This window comes from Acinonyx jubatus, chromosome E1 (genome assembly GCF_027475565.1).
Source record: "Acinonyx jubatus isolate Ajub_Pintada_27869175 chromosome E1, VMU_Ajub_asm_v1.0, whole genome shotgun sequence".
NCBI classification, from domain to species: Eukaryota; Metazoa; Chordata; class Mammalia; order Carnivora; family Felidae; genus Acinonyx; species Acinonyx jubatus.
In genome coordinates, this window is record NC_069397.1 from 8,565,983 (window position 1) to 8,582,007 (window position 16,025).

Below are 16,025 nucleotides of genomic sequence, written 5' to 3' on the forward strand. Positions count from 1 at the left end.
CTTGAACTTCACTCTCCAGGGCAGCTGAGGTCTGCTCCTCGGAAAGAGAGTAGCAGCTACCCGTTTTGTGGATGCGTCTCCACCCAGGCAAAAAGCGCTGAGCCAGGGCTTAGGGAGGCTTGACGAAATCGATGCAGAAGCTGGCGAGAAATCCGGAGCTCGTTGAAAAGCATGAGGTCTGTGCTGAGGTAGAAAGATCTCCAATTTGGATCATTAAATGAAAAGAACAGCTTGGTGCAAAACAGTGCGGGTAGTCTGATCCCTTTCAGGTACACGTTTTATTGATTTCTTAAGTTTTTTTCCTGCTTATTTATTTTTGAGAGAGACGGAGCGCGAGCGGGGGAGGGGCAGAGGGAGGGGGAGACACAGAATCCGAAGCAGGCTCCGGGCTCCGAGCTGTCAGCACAGAGCCCGACCCGGGGCTCGAACTCACGGACCGCGAGATCATGCCCTGAGCCAAAGTCGGATGCTCAACCGACTGAGCCACCCAGGCGTCCCTTGATGTGCACTTTTTAAATAAATGGATGGATGTGTCTATGTTGGCATCGCCTTTTTCTCCCGGAAGACATCATAAGCTATGTCTTACGTTAGCTTTGACAAGAGACTATGGGGAGGTGAAAAAGAGGCTTTCACGTGTCACTTTTCCCTCCAGATGCCTTTAGGATGTTATGTTCCTTGATATATATTACTTTTTTTTTTTTAATGCCAAAAACATTACCTAGGCGGGAAGATTTGGACCACTTTTGGTTTTCTTCTTTGATCTCACATATAGGCATGTTCAACTTTTAGGCAAATATTATAAAAACAAGTTTGTGACATGCAAGCCGACTTTTCCAAGTACAAGTTGGTGAGGTTCCCAGTGTTCCCAACCACCTACGTCTCCCGGGCATAGGAATGGCCGTCTGTACCACCTGACCCGTTCTACCCAAGTCACAAGCAGAGTTAGCTGGTCACTACTGAAAACCTGGGAAGGGGGACGCCCTCCTATCACCGGGGTTCAGGGACAAAAGAGTATGACGTGCCTAAAGGTGGTTTCATTGTGGCCCTCGCTACTTAAAGCATGGTCCGGGGTACCTGGTCCCGGGGCGTCAGCATCACTTAGGCAGGAACTGGAAATGCAGAATGGAAGTCCTCACCCCAGACCTCCAGAACCAGGATCTGCATTTGATAAGCTTCCCAGGTGATTCATCGGCACACTGAAGTCTGGAAAGACCCGTAGAGTCTTTCAGATCCATCAAGGCAGGTGGGGGCCAACACAGACAGAAGGAATCCAAATCTCTGGGGCGGCCCCCCGCTTGGGAGATTCTCGCGTTGGGCCTGAGATTGACAATCCCTCAGAAGAATCGAGATCTCCTCTCGGTTACACCCCTATCGTCACATCTGTGATAATCACTGATGTGCTTTCGAATTACCGATCACTGTGCTAAGCACGTTACACATTTCATCTTTTTCCTGTCTACCATCCCATAAACTTGGCCTTGGCATCATCTTTCAGGTGAGGATGTGGGATCCTAGAGTCGTAATAACCTGTCCAGCTTCCTACAGCAGGTAAGGGGCAAAGGGCAGGTTCAAACCTAAGGTGCCTAATCTGTATGCTCTTTGCTGCCGTATGCCTGTCTGCATACGCCTCTTCGCGAAACCATCACCCTTTGCGATTAAGAAGTATGCGATCCTTTCTTGATCCCTGGTGCCCAGTTTCACACAGATGCTCAATGAGAACTGGGAAAATATGGAACGCGCCGGGAGCTTGATGTATCGCGAACGCGCAATAACACGTCAACGGGTAAACATGGCTATGAGCGAGACGCAGCCCAGAAACCTAGAGCTAGAAGGCACGGTTGGCCCTTTCCCTCCCTCAGGACCACACACAGAGCGGGAGCTCTGTTGGTGCTAACATCTCACCTGAAAGACCAGTCTCAAGTCACCAACTTGTCGCCTTTCCACTATTAACACATCTCCCCTCCTTGTACAGGTTACGGTCTGTGCCACTCACGCCAACATTCCCTGAACGTTAGGTTGACACAGACGTGACACGTCCCCTGGTCCCCGTGCGGGTCACCAGAGGACAGCACGAGACAGAGAGGGGGAGCTGAGCTAAATGAACACGCAAGCCCCTTCCGGTCCATGTGGTTTCTGTTTCAGCTGCAATTCCTGTTCTTCCTCAGTCAGGAGACATCTGCACGGGCTTACGGAAGGCACACTGTGCTCCCTGTGGCCTGTTAGGGAGCCCAGACCACGAGCTCAGCCTTGCTCTCTGCTACGGCTCTAAAGTGCAGCCCCCCCCGCGCGCCGAGGTCCCCACAAAATCCCAAGAGAGATCGTTGAGTTACTCTGATGTTTATTTGAATGCATCTTAGTCCACACTTGGTATAAAATCAGAAAAAGCAAAGCCAAAAAAAAAAAAGAAAAGAAAAGAAAAGAAAAGAAGAAAAAAAAACAGGTCTGGAGTCTTAGCATCAGAAGGGCACCTTATATACAGGTACAGTCGGTGGCCAACACAAGTCATTGCCAGACAGTCCTTGGAGGCGGAGAACAGTCTAGACCCAGAGGAGTCCTGGGAATGCACGGTCCCGAGGGGTCTAGAGGCTGGTCCCGATGCTCCGACCGTAAGAAAAATGTGGGAGCAGTAAACGCTGTGTTTATTATTTATTTATTATTGTCATAACTGCAGCCTCGCTAGGTACAAAAGCAGTTATAAACCATTTATATGACACAGAATTACTCAGGTGTCCATTCTACTTTATGTCGTAAAACCGTTAATTGAATTTCCAGTGAGTAGTTTAGACGATTAGTGATAATAAGGAATGGTAAATCCATAGCACCATTTCATAGGTTTGCTGTCACCGATTTCTCATCTAGACGTGCGGCTGAGACACTCACGGCCAAGGGCAAGTGTTCCAAAGCCGAGGGCTCCAGTTTGGGGGTTCTGTCCATGGCTTCGCATGGAGGTGTGGGCAGGACCTGTCTCTGTGCGACGCACCAGGTCGCCCACCAAGTAAAAGGGCTTCTGGCCAGTCGGGGCTCCCACCCACGCTTTGGTTTTCTGAATGAGGTGGAGCGAAGGGAGGTATCTACTTTCCGATAAAAGGGAAGGGGCAAGATGGGAAGTATTTTACGTCCGGGCCAAACAAAAAGAACAACAAAACAGAACAAAAGAACAGAGCTCGGTTATACGGTTAGGAGGTAAAAATTCCTTAGCTACTTCTTTAAGATTCAACACAAGGCTGATGGTCAACATAAAAAGCGAACGATACTATGTACATATATGTAAAAAGTGTTATAAATAGGTTTTATAAACCATAGATATTATATACATCTTCAGTCAACACGAACCCCCCCCCTCAACTGCTTTCTGTTTGATTTGGTTTGAGTTTGGGTTTTTTTGGCTAGCTCTTTTGTTTGGTTGGTTGCTTTGGGTTGGGTTTTTTTCTTTCTTTCTTTCTTTTTTTTTTTTTCTGGTTTCCTTCCTCCCTTCCCCCGATGTACGCTCAGTGCCTCAGACCAAACCGTCTGGGCACCTCATTCGCGTTTCCGCAAGATCACGTAGATGACGCCGCTGAGAAGGGCCAGAGGGAAGGCCACCCAGGCCAGGATGTAGGCGAAGCCGTAGGAGTAGTCAGAGTTGAGATGCCACTCTGGGTGCCTCACCGTGTAGATGGACGCTGCACTCATCACACACAGACCTGGGGAAAGACAGGGACAGGTAGGGGGAGGGAGGCGGGGAGGGGCCCCCCTGTCCACCTCCCCGATGCAGATTCCACAGGACTCCGGACACCTGCCCACACCATTTCCTCTCTCTTGACACACACACACACACACACACACATACATACACACACATACCAGGAAGAAGGTCACCCAATCTTCCGCAGATAACGCTGTGCTCAAAGAGCATGTCTGAGGGGCGCCTGGGGAGCTCAGCCAGTTAAGCAATCAATCGACTCTTGATTTCAGCTCAGGTCACAATCTCGCGCGGTTCAGGGGTTCAAGCCCCGAGTCAGGCTCTGCGTTGATGGCATGGAGCCTGCTTGGGATTCCGTCTCCTTCTTCCTCTGCCCCTCCCCCCTCTCGCTCTCTGTATCTTTCTCAAAATAAATAAATAAGTAAGTAAATAAACTTAAAAAAAAAAAAAGAAGAAGAAAAGGGGCACTTGGGCGGCTCAGTCAGTTGGACGTCTGACTCCAGCTCAGGTCATGATCTCACAGTTCGTGGGTTCAAGCACTGTGTTGGGCTCTGTGCTGACAGCTCAGAGCCTGGAGCCTGCTTCGGATTCTGTACCTCCCTCTCTCCCCGCCCCTCCCAAAACGCACACTCTGTCTCTCTCAAAAATAAAGATTTAAAAAATTAAAAGAAGGAGAAGGAGAAGGAGACAAGCATGTCTGATTCTGGATCTCGCAGCAGAGGAAGGGTCTCGAAGATACAGAAACAGGGGAAAGAATCTGCTCTCTGCTTCTGATCGAGGGGACCCAGACCAGCATCTCCAAGGTCGCTTGTCATCTTTTCTGCCCTATTTCTCTTCCTCGGACTGTCGCCAATGCCTCGTCAACAGAAGGATGTGGCCAGCAAGAATTCGACTCGCAAGATAAACCCACCTAGCGCTCTCCAGGGAGGGTTGGGCATGGGAGCACCCGGAAACCCGTAAAGCGCTGTTCAAATGGGTGGTGATGTCATCTGAACCAGTAAAGCGAAGGGGCACTTGGCCACAATCTGAATTGTGCCAGGGCAAGAGCACTGGGGTCCAGGCAGACCCCAGAGCCCCTTGGCAGGACTTCCACTCAGGAGACCAAGCAAGCAATGCCAACGGGCACCGTTAGGCAGACAGAGGATACAGAGAGAGGAAAAAGAAGAGGGGGGATAGGATATGAGTGGGAAGCCGAGAGAGGAATCTATCAAGCTCCATCACACTCGGTCCCTTCTAACAGTTCCTGGTGCCCTCAAGGTCGGGTCTGAAGCCCCAAGAGTGCAAGATTATTGGGTCCAGAGATAAATCAGGTGGCCCTTCCCCTGCCCACCTCTGCAGCCCTTTGGTGTGGGACTCTTGAAGCAGGCAAGTTCAAGAGCGATGGTCCGCGCCCACAGTGACAGTCAGCATCCCCGTGCAGGGAGGGGTCCCGCGATGTCAGCACCCCAGCCTGGCGCCCCACAAAGCCCGCTCTGTTCCCTCTGTTCCCTCCTGAAAACAGGGTCTTTGAGAGGCTCTGAGTGACTCTATTATAAACCCAGCGTGCTATGTGGGATTCCTGTGGTTCCAAAGCTCCCAATGTCCCAGACCACCTACATCTAACCTCCCTGCTATTTCGCTGGACACTGTAAACTTTGTTTGAACAAAGCACGTAAGTGGGAATATACTACATTCGCCACCCTGATAAGACCGTCCTTCTCCCAGCCAGAGGAGAAAGCTCCCACTTGAGTGGCCCCTGTTGAGAAGGCCACACAATAGTCCTGCAGCTCCCGCGGGATCGGATCCAGGACCCGCTACCTACAGAAAGTTAGGGGGACAGCGCGGATGCCCGGGGTAGAGGGAAAACCAAGGGCCGGCAAACTGCCATTCAAGGGCTCTGCTGGGAACGCGCTTTATTTGCCCTGGCGTCCACGATCCCCGATTATCTTCCCCAACGGCTCCGTGGCTGACCTCCACAAGGTGCAAATTCTGGTCTTCAAGAAATACTTGAACTTCAAGAATACTGAAGTTGTCGATACCCAGCTACCTCCTGGGGGCAGGGCTATAGAAAGACAAGTGTGACCCAGGGAACAGAGTGCCAAAAGGCCAGGCCCATGCTCGTCAAGCTGGCGAGGCTTCCGAATGGGGCCCGCGTCTACCCAGCACGGGCAGGAACAAAGCCGCGGTGGCTGTGCAGACCAGCTGTGCCCAGATTTCACCGGCAGAGAGCACACGTTCCGTCGGCGACCACGGGGGACAGGGGGAGGTGGGACACGCAAGTGCGGTGACTCACTAGATGGCCTTGTCTGTAGGGTATCCGCCGAGGAGTATCTCGGGGGTAAAATGACCTTGAGCTTCGCTGCCACGAGCCACCGGCCGAGACGCTTGCAAAGCCAAAGAGCGGATACGCGCTTCATAATTACGGTTGTCGGGAGACTGATGCTTTAGGGTATACGCAACGACGAGGCGGTCTGCGTGTAATGCCATAACGGTGCCCTGGAACACGGGGAGTTAATGCCATACGACAGACCTCCCAATGTCACACAGGTGTTCCCATAAATGGGCGGTCCCCATAAAGTCGCTTTCTCAATGACCTGTAGGTGGGGGCGTGGTGATGAAGGTCCTCCCCACCCCCCCACCTCGTGGGGAAGGTGAGGGAGGTTGCGGTCACACCAGCAGTGTCCTGCCTTCTCCAAGGACGAGCGGCGTGTGCCCTGGCAGTGACAGGGATGCCCTGGGAGGGGCCTGAGTCTGGGAGGGCAGGCAGCTGTGAGTGGGGGACTCTGACCCTCTCCAGACAACACAGAAGAGCTGGCCACTCAAGAGTTTATCCCCATCACGGGGCGCCTGGGTGGCTCAGTCAGTAAGTGTCCGCCTCTGGGTTTCGGCTCAGGTCACAATCTCATGGCTTTGTGGGTTCGAGCCCCACGGAGGGCTCTGTGCTGACAGCGTGGAGCCTGCTCGGGATTCTCTCTCTCTCTCTGCCCCTCCCCTGCTCGTGTGTTCTCTCTCTCTCTCTCTCAAAATAAATAAACTAACTTAAAATAGAGAGAGAGAGCGTGTGGACATCAGTGACCTCAGTGGAAGCTGTTCATTGGAGGGCCTGGAGCGGAAGCCTGAGAGAAGTTGCTAGAAAGCAGCGGTGGGGGGGGGGGGGGGGTTGCCTTGTGGCGATGGCTGGATGAGTGAACACCTGTGAGTCACGTCCTCCCCCCCCTCCTGAGGGTGACAAAACGTCACGGGAAGAGGCTAGAAGGTCCACTCCTCTGAAAGTGTTGGGCTCTCTGTCGGACCCACACAGAGCCTTCTCTGCATTGCCGGGCCGGTTTCTGCTTTTGGCCCCCAAATGCTGCTTAGAAAATCACCCCCACAGCATTACTGGCTTCTGACCTGGGCATGGCTGGAGCAGCATCTGGAACAGTTCATCCCTTTTTTTTTAAATTTATTTGTTTTGGGGGTGGGGGGAAAGAGAGAAAGAAAGAGCACAAGCAGGGGAGGGACAGGGAGAGAGAAAGAATCCCAAGCAGGTTCTGAGCTGTCTGCACAGAGCCCAACGTGGGGCTCAATCCCACGGACCGCGAGATCATGACCGGAGCGGAAATCAAGAGTCGGCCGCTTCACCGACTGAGTCACCCAGGCGCCCCTGGTTTAGTTCATTCCTAAGGGGGGGGGGTTCTTTTTTTTCAGCGTTTATTTTTTTTATTTTTGGGACAGAGAGAGACAGAGCATGAACGGGGGAGGGGCAGAGAGAGAGGGAGACACAGAATCGCAAACAGGCTCCAGGCTCTGAGCCATCCACCCAGAGCCTGACGCGGGGCTCGAACTCACGGACCGCGAGATCGTGACCTGGCTGAAGTCGGACGCTTAACCGACTGCGCCACCCAGGTGCCCCATAAGGGGGGGGTTCTAAATGTGGTGTCTGACCACAGCTGCCTTTGAGCCCCTGGGAACAGGGAGGGCATCGTGCTTTTATGCATCCCCAAAATCCTTTCGTTCTAAAGCCCTAGATCTCTATCAATCTGTTTGATGAAACAAACAGAACAAATGGAAACCCTCCCTCGGGAGTCTCCTTTGACCGGGTTTTCTGTTCCTCTTAATCACAATAAATAGTAAGCTATACACACGTGACCCGAGTTCGCGGCAAGGGAACACAATTATCCAGTAATCCAACAAGCGGGTTATTCAGGGTCTTCTATGGAGCCTTCGATGCACGGAGCTCGGTGCAGGGCATCAAGTAACGAAATCAGTCAAAACGTGGATCTGTCTTTCGGGTCTGTACTTCTGCGAATTTCTTGATGTTCTCCCATCGAGGGCAACCCAGCCCAACAGAGCTAGGGCCAGGGTAAGCGCTGTCTGAGAACAGACGGCTGCAGGTTCTGGAAATAAAAAGGACTCCGAAGTCCAGACACTGATTCAGAATGGCTCTTCTCTAAGAACGGGGTTTGGAACAATCTATGGCTCCTGAGTGGGAAGAGTCATCAGCAGAGAAAGTCCAATAAGACCAGACCGAGGGATTACAAAGAGCTCGATGGCCACACCAGTGGTTCCTAAGCCCTGATCAAGAGTCACCCAGGGAGCAGCCCCTCCCAAGAGCTCTCCAGGGACAAAGGCTGAGCACTGGAATTTTCTAAAAGCACCTTCTTTATTCGGGGCACCTGGGCGGCTCAGTCGGTTATGTGCCCGACTCTTGATTTCAGCTCAGGTCATGATCTCACATAGTTCATGAGTTCAAGCCCCACATTGGGCTCCAGGCTGACGGCTTGGAGCCTGGAGCCTGCTTCGGATTCTGCATCTCCCTCTCTCTCTCTCTCTCTCTCTCTCTCTCTGCCCCTCCCCCGATTGTGCTCTTTCTCTCTCTCTCAAAAATAAATAAACGTTAAAAAAATTTAAAAAGATGGGGTGCCTAGGTGGCTCTGTTATTAAAAAAAAAAAAAAACCCTGGGGCGCCTGGGTGGCTTAATCAGTTAAGCATTCAACTTCGGCTCAGGTCATGATCTCATGGTTTGTGAGTTCGAGCCCCGCATCGGGTCTTGTGCTGACAGCTCGGAGCCTGGAGCCTGCTTCGGATTCTGCGTCTCCCTCTCCCTCTGCCCCTCCCCTGCTTGTGCTCTGTCTCTCTCTCTCAAAAATAAACATCAAAAAACATGTTTTTAATATAAAAAAAAAAAGCAATGAACTAGATGAAGACACCTGTTGCTATATCCCCCAAAAGCAGCCAACCTGCGAGGTATGTAATCAAGGGAAGACAACTCGTAAATGTTAAAACCTGCTAATTACGACACGTGGAAGGGAATCAGGCGGCAGACCAGGCAGACCAATAAGCACACACAGACGTGTAATCTGGAGAAAGGCAGAGACGGTTCCCTACATCGACAGTCAGCCCCGAGAGCCCCCCACACCTTTCATCCGCCTTTCCTGCACCCTCATGCGTGTGATCTATGAAGACCACAGCTGGATCCTTCCAAGGGAAGCGAGGCAGAGGCAGCGCAGAAAGTATTGGGAGACTCAGAAAATATTCCAAGGGCTTCCGCTTAAAACGCCTCAGTGCTTTGCAGAAGCACGGAAATCTTCAAGTGAAGCCTCTTCTCCTTGAAGTTTTCAACCTGAGTGGGAGGACCCTGTAGATCAAGTTCGAATGCAACGTTCGGGGGGTGGGGCGGGGAACCTGTGGCTCCCAGACCACCTGCTTTCAGCTCCCGATAACTGGGGTGAACAGTTCAGAACAGAACATTCCTTAGGGCTGGTAGATTACAACCGCTCCTGTGGCTTGACTTTTCTCATCCAACACCACTTTCTATTCAAACCGGGGCCGCTAGGCTGATGAACTGATAACTGAACGTTGGATCCCATGATAGATAAGAAGCTACATTGGAAGGGGAGAAATGAAGAACGAATCATGTGCTTTTAGACATAGAGGGTTTTTTTTAAATTTCTTTTTTACATTTATTTATTTTTGAGAGACAGAGAGAGAGCGCCAGTGGGGGAGGGGGAGAGAGAGAGGGAGACACAGAATCCAAAGCAGGCTCCAGGCTCTGAGTTGTCAGCACAGAGCCCGATGCGGGGCTCGAACTCACGAACCGTGAGATCATGACCTGAGCCAGAGTTGGATGCTTAACTGATTAAGCCACCCAGGCGCCCCAAGCGTTTGTTTTTTTGTTTTTTTGTTTTTAAATAGCAGCATTCTAAAAGGCTTGTATCGAGTTCAGAGGCGATTCAAAACAGAGAAGTGAGGGTGCATGAGGAACTATATTTTGGAAAAAGTGGAGTGTCCGCCCTGCATTTTCCGTTCTGTAGCAATTCGGGCGGATTCCGTTGTCTCTAACCATAAGGAGGTTGCTAACTATATCGAGTCCGCGTGGTGTCGGAGGAAGTGTGGGCTTCTGGTTGTTCCTGCTTGAGCTGGGTGACCTTGGCTATTCATTATCCTCTCCTGATCTCAGTTTATCAGTAAAATAACACCCTTATATAGGTCTCATATATATATACACACACATATACATGCATATATATATGCACACACACATATATGTATATATATACACACACATACACACACACACATATATATGCATATACACACACACATATACACGCACACATATATATGCATATATATGTGTGTGCGTGTATATGTGTGTGTGTATATATATATACATATGTGTGTGTGCATATATATATGCATATGGGTGTGTGTGTGTATGTGTGTGTATATATATATATTTTATGAAAGTTCTGGTTCCTAAGTCTGTATTATTCTCTCTTGAGGACAGATCCACTGATGCAACAGCTATGATCATCAGTCGACTTGATATCGAACTGTAAATGGTAAGCCAAAAAAAAGAAATCCCCAGACCATGTTCCAGTTTTGTGTATTACTTTCAGAAACGGGAATGACTAATTGATAACTCTTCTTCTAACATACCTAGGAATGATACCGTACCGCATAATTAGTAACTCAATAAAACCAGCACCACTCTAGGAGCTTGGCTTGCTTGGTCTAACTAAACCTATGCAAGCAGCAAAGCCCTATCTGGTTTTCACATCCTAAAACTGCACGTACCGGAATGCCGTATTGAAGTATTTCATGAGAAGTAGCTGTCCAATTTCCCTCCTTTTTCCAGGGAAGGTGGGGGGGAGGGGTACTCTCTGGCTTCTAGAAAAGATCATCAACATCTAACCTCAGCCCGTGTCTTACCGTACTGCCGTGGGTAAGCCGTTACATCTGCACTCACCAAAGACGTGTGGGCTGTTATCAACCCTCCAATGACTGCCGCTGAGCACAAGGTGGTGATTCAGCACCACGGACATTCTGACAACCAACTAAAAGAAGAGAGGACAGCCTAGCCCTCCGCCTACTCAGCCAGCCGGCATCTAGAACATCTCACAGTACATAGATGCTCTCTGGTGCACCGGGAGCGTGTGACTTGTTAACACGGATTATAGGATCCACCACCACATCTCTTAATTCTCTCCAGTGCCTTCTGACTCAGTCAACTGGCAGTCAATAGACAGGAAGAGAAGAGTCAGTGAAGGAAGACACTGGCCAGAATCTAGAGACAAAGTCGGAAGCTGTCACCCTCTATAAGAGAAGTTGCTCGGACTCTGCGCATCGTACATACAGATAACCTATCCAGTGGGGGAACTGGAAGGTGGTTTAAGGAGGAGAGGAATAGGGTGGCTCAGTCGGTAAGCGTCCGACGTCAGCTCGGGTCCTGATCTCACGGTTCGTGAGTTCGAGCCCCGCGTCGGGCTCTGTGCTGACAGCTGAGAGCCTGGATCCTGCTTCCGATTCTGTGTCTCCCTCTCTCTCTGCTCCTCCCCCACTCGCGCTCTGTCTCCCTCTCAAAAATAAATAAACATTAGAAAATTTTTTTAAAAAAAGGAGGAGAGGAACGAGACCTCTCGCGTGTTGTCACGGCCCCATGTTAGGAAATGATGCCGTGTGGGGGGTGCCAAAGTGAAGACACCTACGAAGGACAACAGTAAGCCAAAGCCCAGTGGAGCCCCGGAGCTGGAGTAAAGGAGAGCAAGAATGTGCCGTGGCTTCACCACTGCTTGGAGGTGGGAGACACGTATCCGAAAACAACCTCAGCCGCCCACTGGGGCCACTTTCCACGCTGAAGGAAGGATGGTTCCTTGGGGCTTCGCGCAACGTGCAGGGATACAACCCTCAAGCGTGGCCTTTGCTCTACTCCTGTCCTTATTAACATTCACCTCCGATGATGTGTCCAGACCGTGGCTCCGTCCCCGGTATTAGGTCTGGCTGGGTTATGGACCTTTGTTCTCGAGTCCTTAAGTCCTATTTCCCATCTACCCTGTTCCCTGGGGAGGTAGAGAGTTCTCAAATTCTAAGGTGCATGCGTAGGTACACACACACACACACACACACACACACACACGCACACACGCACCCATGTGCTTTATAAAAACCACCCAGTGTGCAGACTCACAAACATCAGTCACTCCCCAGCCTTGGAGACCCGGGAACAGCTTCCCCCATGGAGTCTGTCATCCCCAACTCACCGGCAAGGATCTGGAAGACTCCGGTGATGTAAAACCGGCCCCCTTTGGTGAGAGTGAAGAGCTGGCAGAAGAACAGGAACAGGGACAGAACGCTGAAGATGATCGACAGGATCATGGTGGCCTGGACAGACTGCAGCCATTCTGGAAGGGGAGAGGCACCGGGGTTAGGAGAAGTCAGCCTGAACTCAGACGATCCACTTGTGGGACACCTGCTTACTTGTGGCCGTTTTAAGAAAGGGCTGCAAGAAAATACTAGCGTCCCGGAACGAGGAGCTAAACTCCAGTTAAAATCTACTGAACGCCTTCCCAGTCTTTTCGCCAAGGGTCTAAGCCCCACCCACCGCCTCTGAGCCCCGCCCACCGTCAGCTCTCTTCTTGCCCTCAGGGGCTTGCCAATTGGAACCCCTGTCTTCCAAGCACAGTTCAAAACCACCGTTCAAAATATCAGTAACCCCCCCCCCCCCAAGGAGAGGTGGAGATCGTGGGGTTGGCTGGGAAGAACAAACAGTGCTGGTCAGAGCCAAAGCCAATTCTGCAGGAAACAGGAAGAAAATGCTGATGGAGAAGACCCTGCAGCGAAAACCCATTTGCTCAGCCGAGCTGGATCTTGGCCGATCTCGATCCTACTCATGAACCTCAGCGCAGAGCAGCCCGTGCTCCGACAGGTCACCGGGTGGGACGCTGGATGACAGTTCCACATCTTTGTTGAATGCCTGACCCGCCCCCCCCCCACCAAGCCTCGGATCAAATCTCCATGCTTCCGACTAAACTTCAGGCAGAAAAGAGAATTCTGTAGTTCACCATCTATGGTAAAATAGTGCCATTTCCGGAAGGAAGGGAGAGGAGACGGCCTGGGTTCAGCCTACGGAGGGAGCCTACGGTGTCCTACTCGAAGACCCGCATTTGGCATTGCCCGCCTGTCACCCGCGTCCCTTCTTCCAAGTGCCAAAGAAATCACCGGGGTGGGTGCTCCTCTACACAAGGCAAAGCAACTGGAGAAGCCACAGGGCCTTATCTTCTCCACTCAGTAACTGGCTACTTCGTAAAGGCTTAGAAAAACACACACTGGTGCTTAACGCGGTACTCAACGCTACGAAAGCTGCATGATTTATAGTCAGTCACTGAATGAGATGAACTTGGTTTGAGTTACCAAGAGATCATGGCAGAATCTTAAGGGTGTTGGCTGGGTTAACAGTCACCAGAGTTTCAGCATAAGATTTTTCCAGACACGGTTGGAAGAAGTGTCGGATCCGGATCAACTAATCCAGCTCCTTCGTACGGAAAGAGATTTCCGGAGATGTTTGGATGGGCCCAACTGGGCACGATCAAACCTGAGAGGCCCTGGATTCCAGTCTAGCATCCTTTTCACCGTGACAGAACATAGGCTTCTTTTGTGTTTTCAGTCTCTGTGTCAACTCAGGTAAGAAAAAGATGTCCCGGGTTGGGTGCCATCTTTCTCCAGCACATTTAGTCCCTCTAGGTGAGCCTGCCATGAAGTTAATGCTGCCGGAATACTGTCTTTTCGAGAGTAAGCCAATTATCCGGGACTCTGGTAGGTGAGTCTGGAAACACAAAGATACGTGAGACCCAAATCCAGAACTGAAAACAGTGATTCAGTTCTTCAGTTTCCCTCCCAGGGAGCATGGCTGATGCAAACAGTACTCTGGATTTCCTCCCCCAGTTCTGAAATCTTTACCCCCCACCAACCCCTAACAACAGACCTCACACTTCGAGTAGACCTCAAATCTTTGACATTAAATCTACACGAAGAGAAAAGATCCCTTAGAATTAAAAAGGGAACTTAAAGCCTTCCTGAGAACTTCTTTTACCAATAATTTGAGTGTTAGTCCCAATCCCATTACAATGGGGGGCTTTTGCCATATGTGGTCAAATCAGATCAGAATCCAGGGGTCAAGGAAGGTGTTATTCGATGAGCATTTGTTGAACATCTATTGCTGCGAGCCCAGCTCTCAGGTTGGCTCTGGGAGATACAGAGTTGAAGAAGAAGCTTTTCAATCATAAGTACAATAAATAAATCACATACATGAAGATAGTCCAGTCAAATCACCGATCACAATACACGTGAATGGGTTCGAGTCCCTCGTTGACACAGAATTTCACCTTGAATTACATTAATTCCTGTCTATAGTCTGAGACAAGAGATACATCTCAAACAAACAATGGTAGAAAAATCAAAAGATTTTTAAAAGAGGCTCCAGGCAAATATTAACAAAAAGAAAGCAATTATAGTAATCATAGCAGCAGAAAAAACAAACAGAATTTAAATTGAAAAAGATGAGGGGTGCCTGGGTATCTCAGTTGAAGCGTCCGGCTCTTGATTTCTGCTCAGGTCATGATCTCACGGTTCACGAGTTCAAGCCTTACATCGGGCTCCACACACTGACAGTACGGAACCTGCTTGGGATTCTCTTTCTCCCCGACTCTCTCTGTCCCTTCCCCGCTTGTGCAGGCACACACGCATTCTCTCTCTCTCTCTCAAATAAATAAACTTTAATAAATAAGTAAGTTGAAAAAGATGAAAGGGGCCAAAGAGAGATACTTCCTAGTGAAGAAAGATCCAGTTTACCATAAGGAAATGGCAGTCATAAACCTTTATGCATATAATAACACATCCTGGAAAATGTATAAAGCAAAAGATAATTGGAATACGAGAAGATATTGACAAAGTCAAAATCACGGTGAAAGACTTTGGCACACTTCTGTCGGAATAGATAAATCAACTAGCAAAAAACAAAAACAAAAACACAGAAGCAGAGAGATTATTCATAACAGGGCTAACAAATTCAACTTAGTAGATATATAGGAAATTTGCATCCAGATAACAAAGACCGTGAATTATTTTCAAACGCACGAGGAACAGTCTTACACACTCCGTATCAGGCATCAAAAAAAATCTCAATAAATTTCAAAGGAAGCAGAAGTCATACCGGCACAACTTGAGGCAAACACAAAGTAGAAATTAAAAACAAACTGGCCAAGATAACGTTGGAAATTTAAAAAATGGTATCTGGACAGAGAAATCGAGACAAAAACCAAAACTTTCTTCAGCAAGGATTGCCGCTGTACCACGTGACAAATCTATAGGCGGGTGGCCCAAGCAATACTTAGCATTTAATAGACACCCTTAGAACAATTACTGAACAATAAAAAATAATGACAAAGAATGAACTTTCAACTCAAGAAATTAGAAAAGGAATAATGAATCCAGAATCAATGGACTCATTACTGAGAAGGGCAGAGATGAATAGAATTTAAAAATGACAAAAATACAATTGATTAAAGAATCATGCTCTTTGGGGAATCCAAAGAACATGGGGAATCCATGTTCTATTGGAATCAATAAGGCAGACAAATTTTACTAAATCACACAGAAGACGTGCTGAAGACACAGAAACATATTATGTCCCCAGACAGAAACACTCCAAGTCATAAAGATGCCGCTTTTCCCCAAAGCAATCTACAAGTTCAATATTATCCTAAATAATATCCCAGCCAGAACGTGACACGTGCTTTAACAACTTACCTAAAGGACAATAGAGCAACAAGAGCCAAAACATGTTGAACCAAACACAAAAACAACAGGAAAAAACAAAACGAGACAAACAAAAACAATGAGGCAGAACATCACCTACCAAATATCAAACATATATTATATATATGTATATACAACATATATACATGTATTATTATATATGTATACATAGTATGATTATAACCATAAATTATATAATATATATTTTTATGTTACTATATTTATATTAGATTACACTATATAGTTTATGCTACAAGCTTATATTACACTTATATTATAAAGTTTTAG

The 16,025-nt window shown here is 49.0% G+C and overlaps 1 protein-coding gene across 2 annotated transcripts in view; it reads right to left on the minus strand.

The window, feature by feature from the left end:
• Positions 1 to 3,438: 3,438 nt before the first annotated feature.
• Positions 3,439 to 16,025, minus strand: part of PMP22 (peripheral myelin protein 22) — a 31,750-nt gene continuing 19,163 nt past the window's right edge. For both annotated transcript variants that reach the window (XM_027047244.2, XM_053211646.1), the window contains 2 exons: positions 12,185 to 12,325; positions 3,439 to 3,683 (listed from right to left, as the gene is read on the minus strand). In XM_027047244.2, the coding sequence (XP_026903045.1) occupies positions 3,520 to 3,683; positions 12,185 to 12,325 (305 nt within the window). In that variant the 3' untranslated portion in view covers positions 3,439 to 3,519. The remainder of the gene's footprint in view (positions 3,684 to 12,184; positions 12,326 to 16,025) is intronic.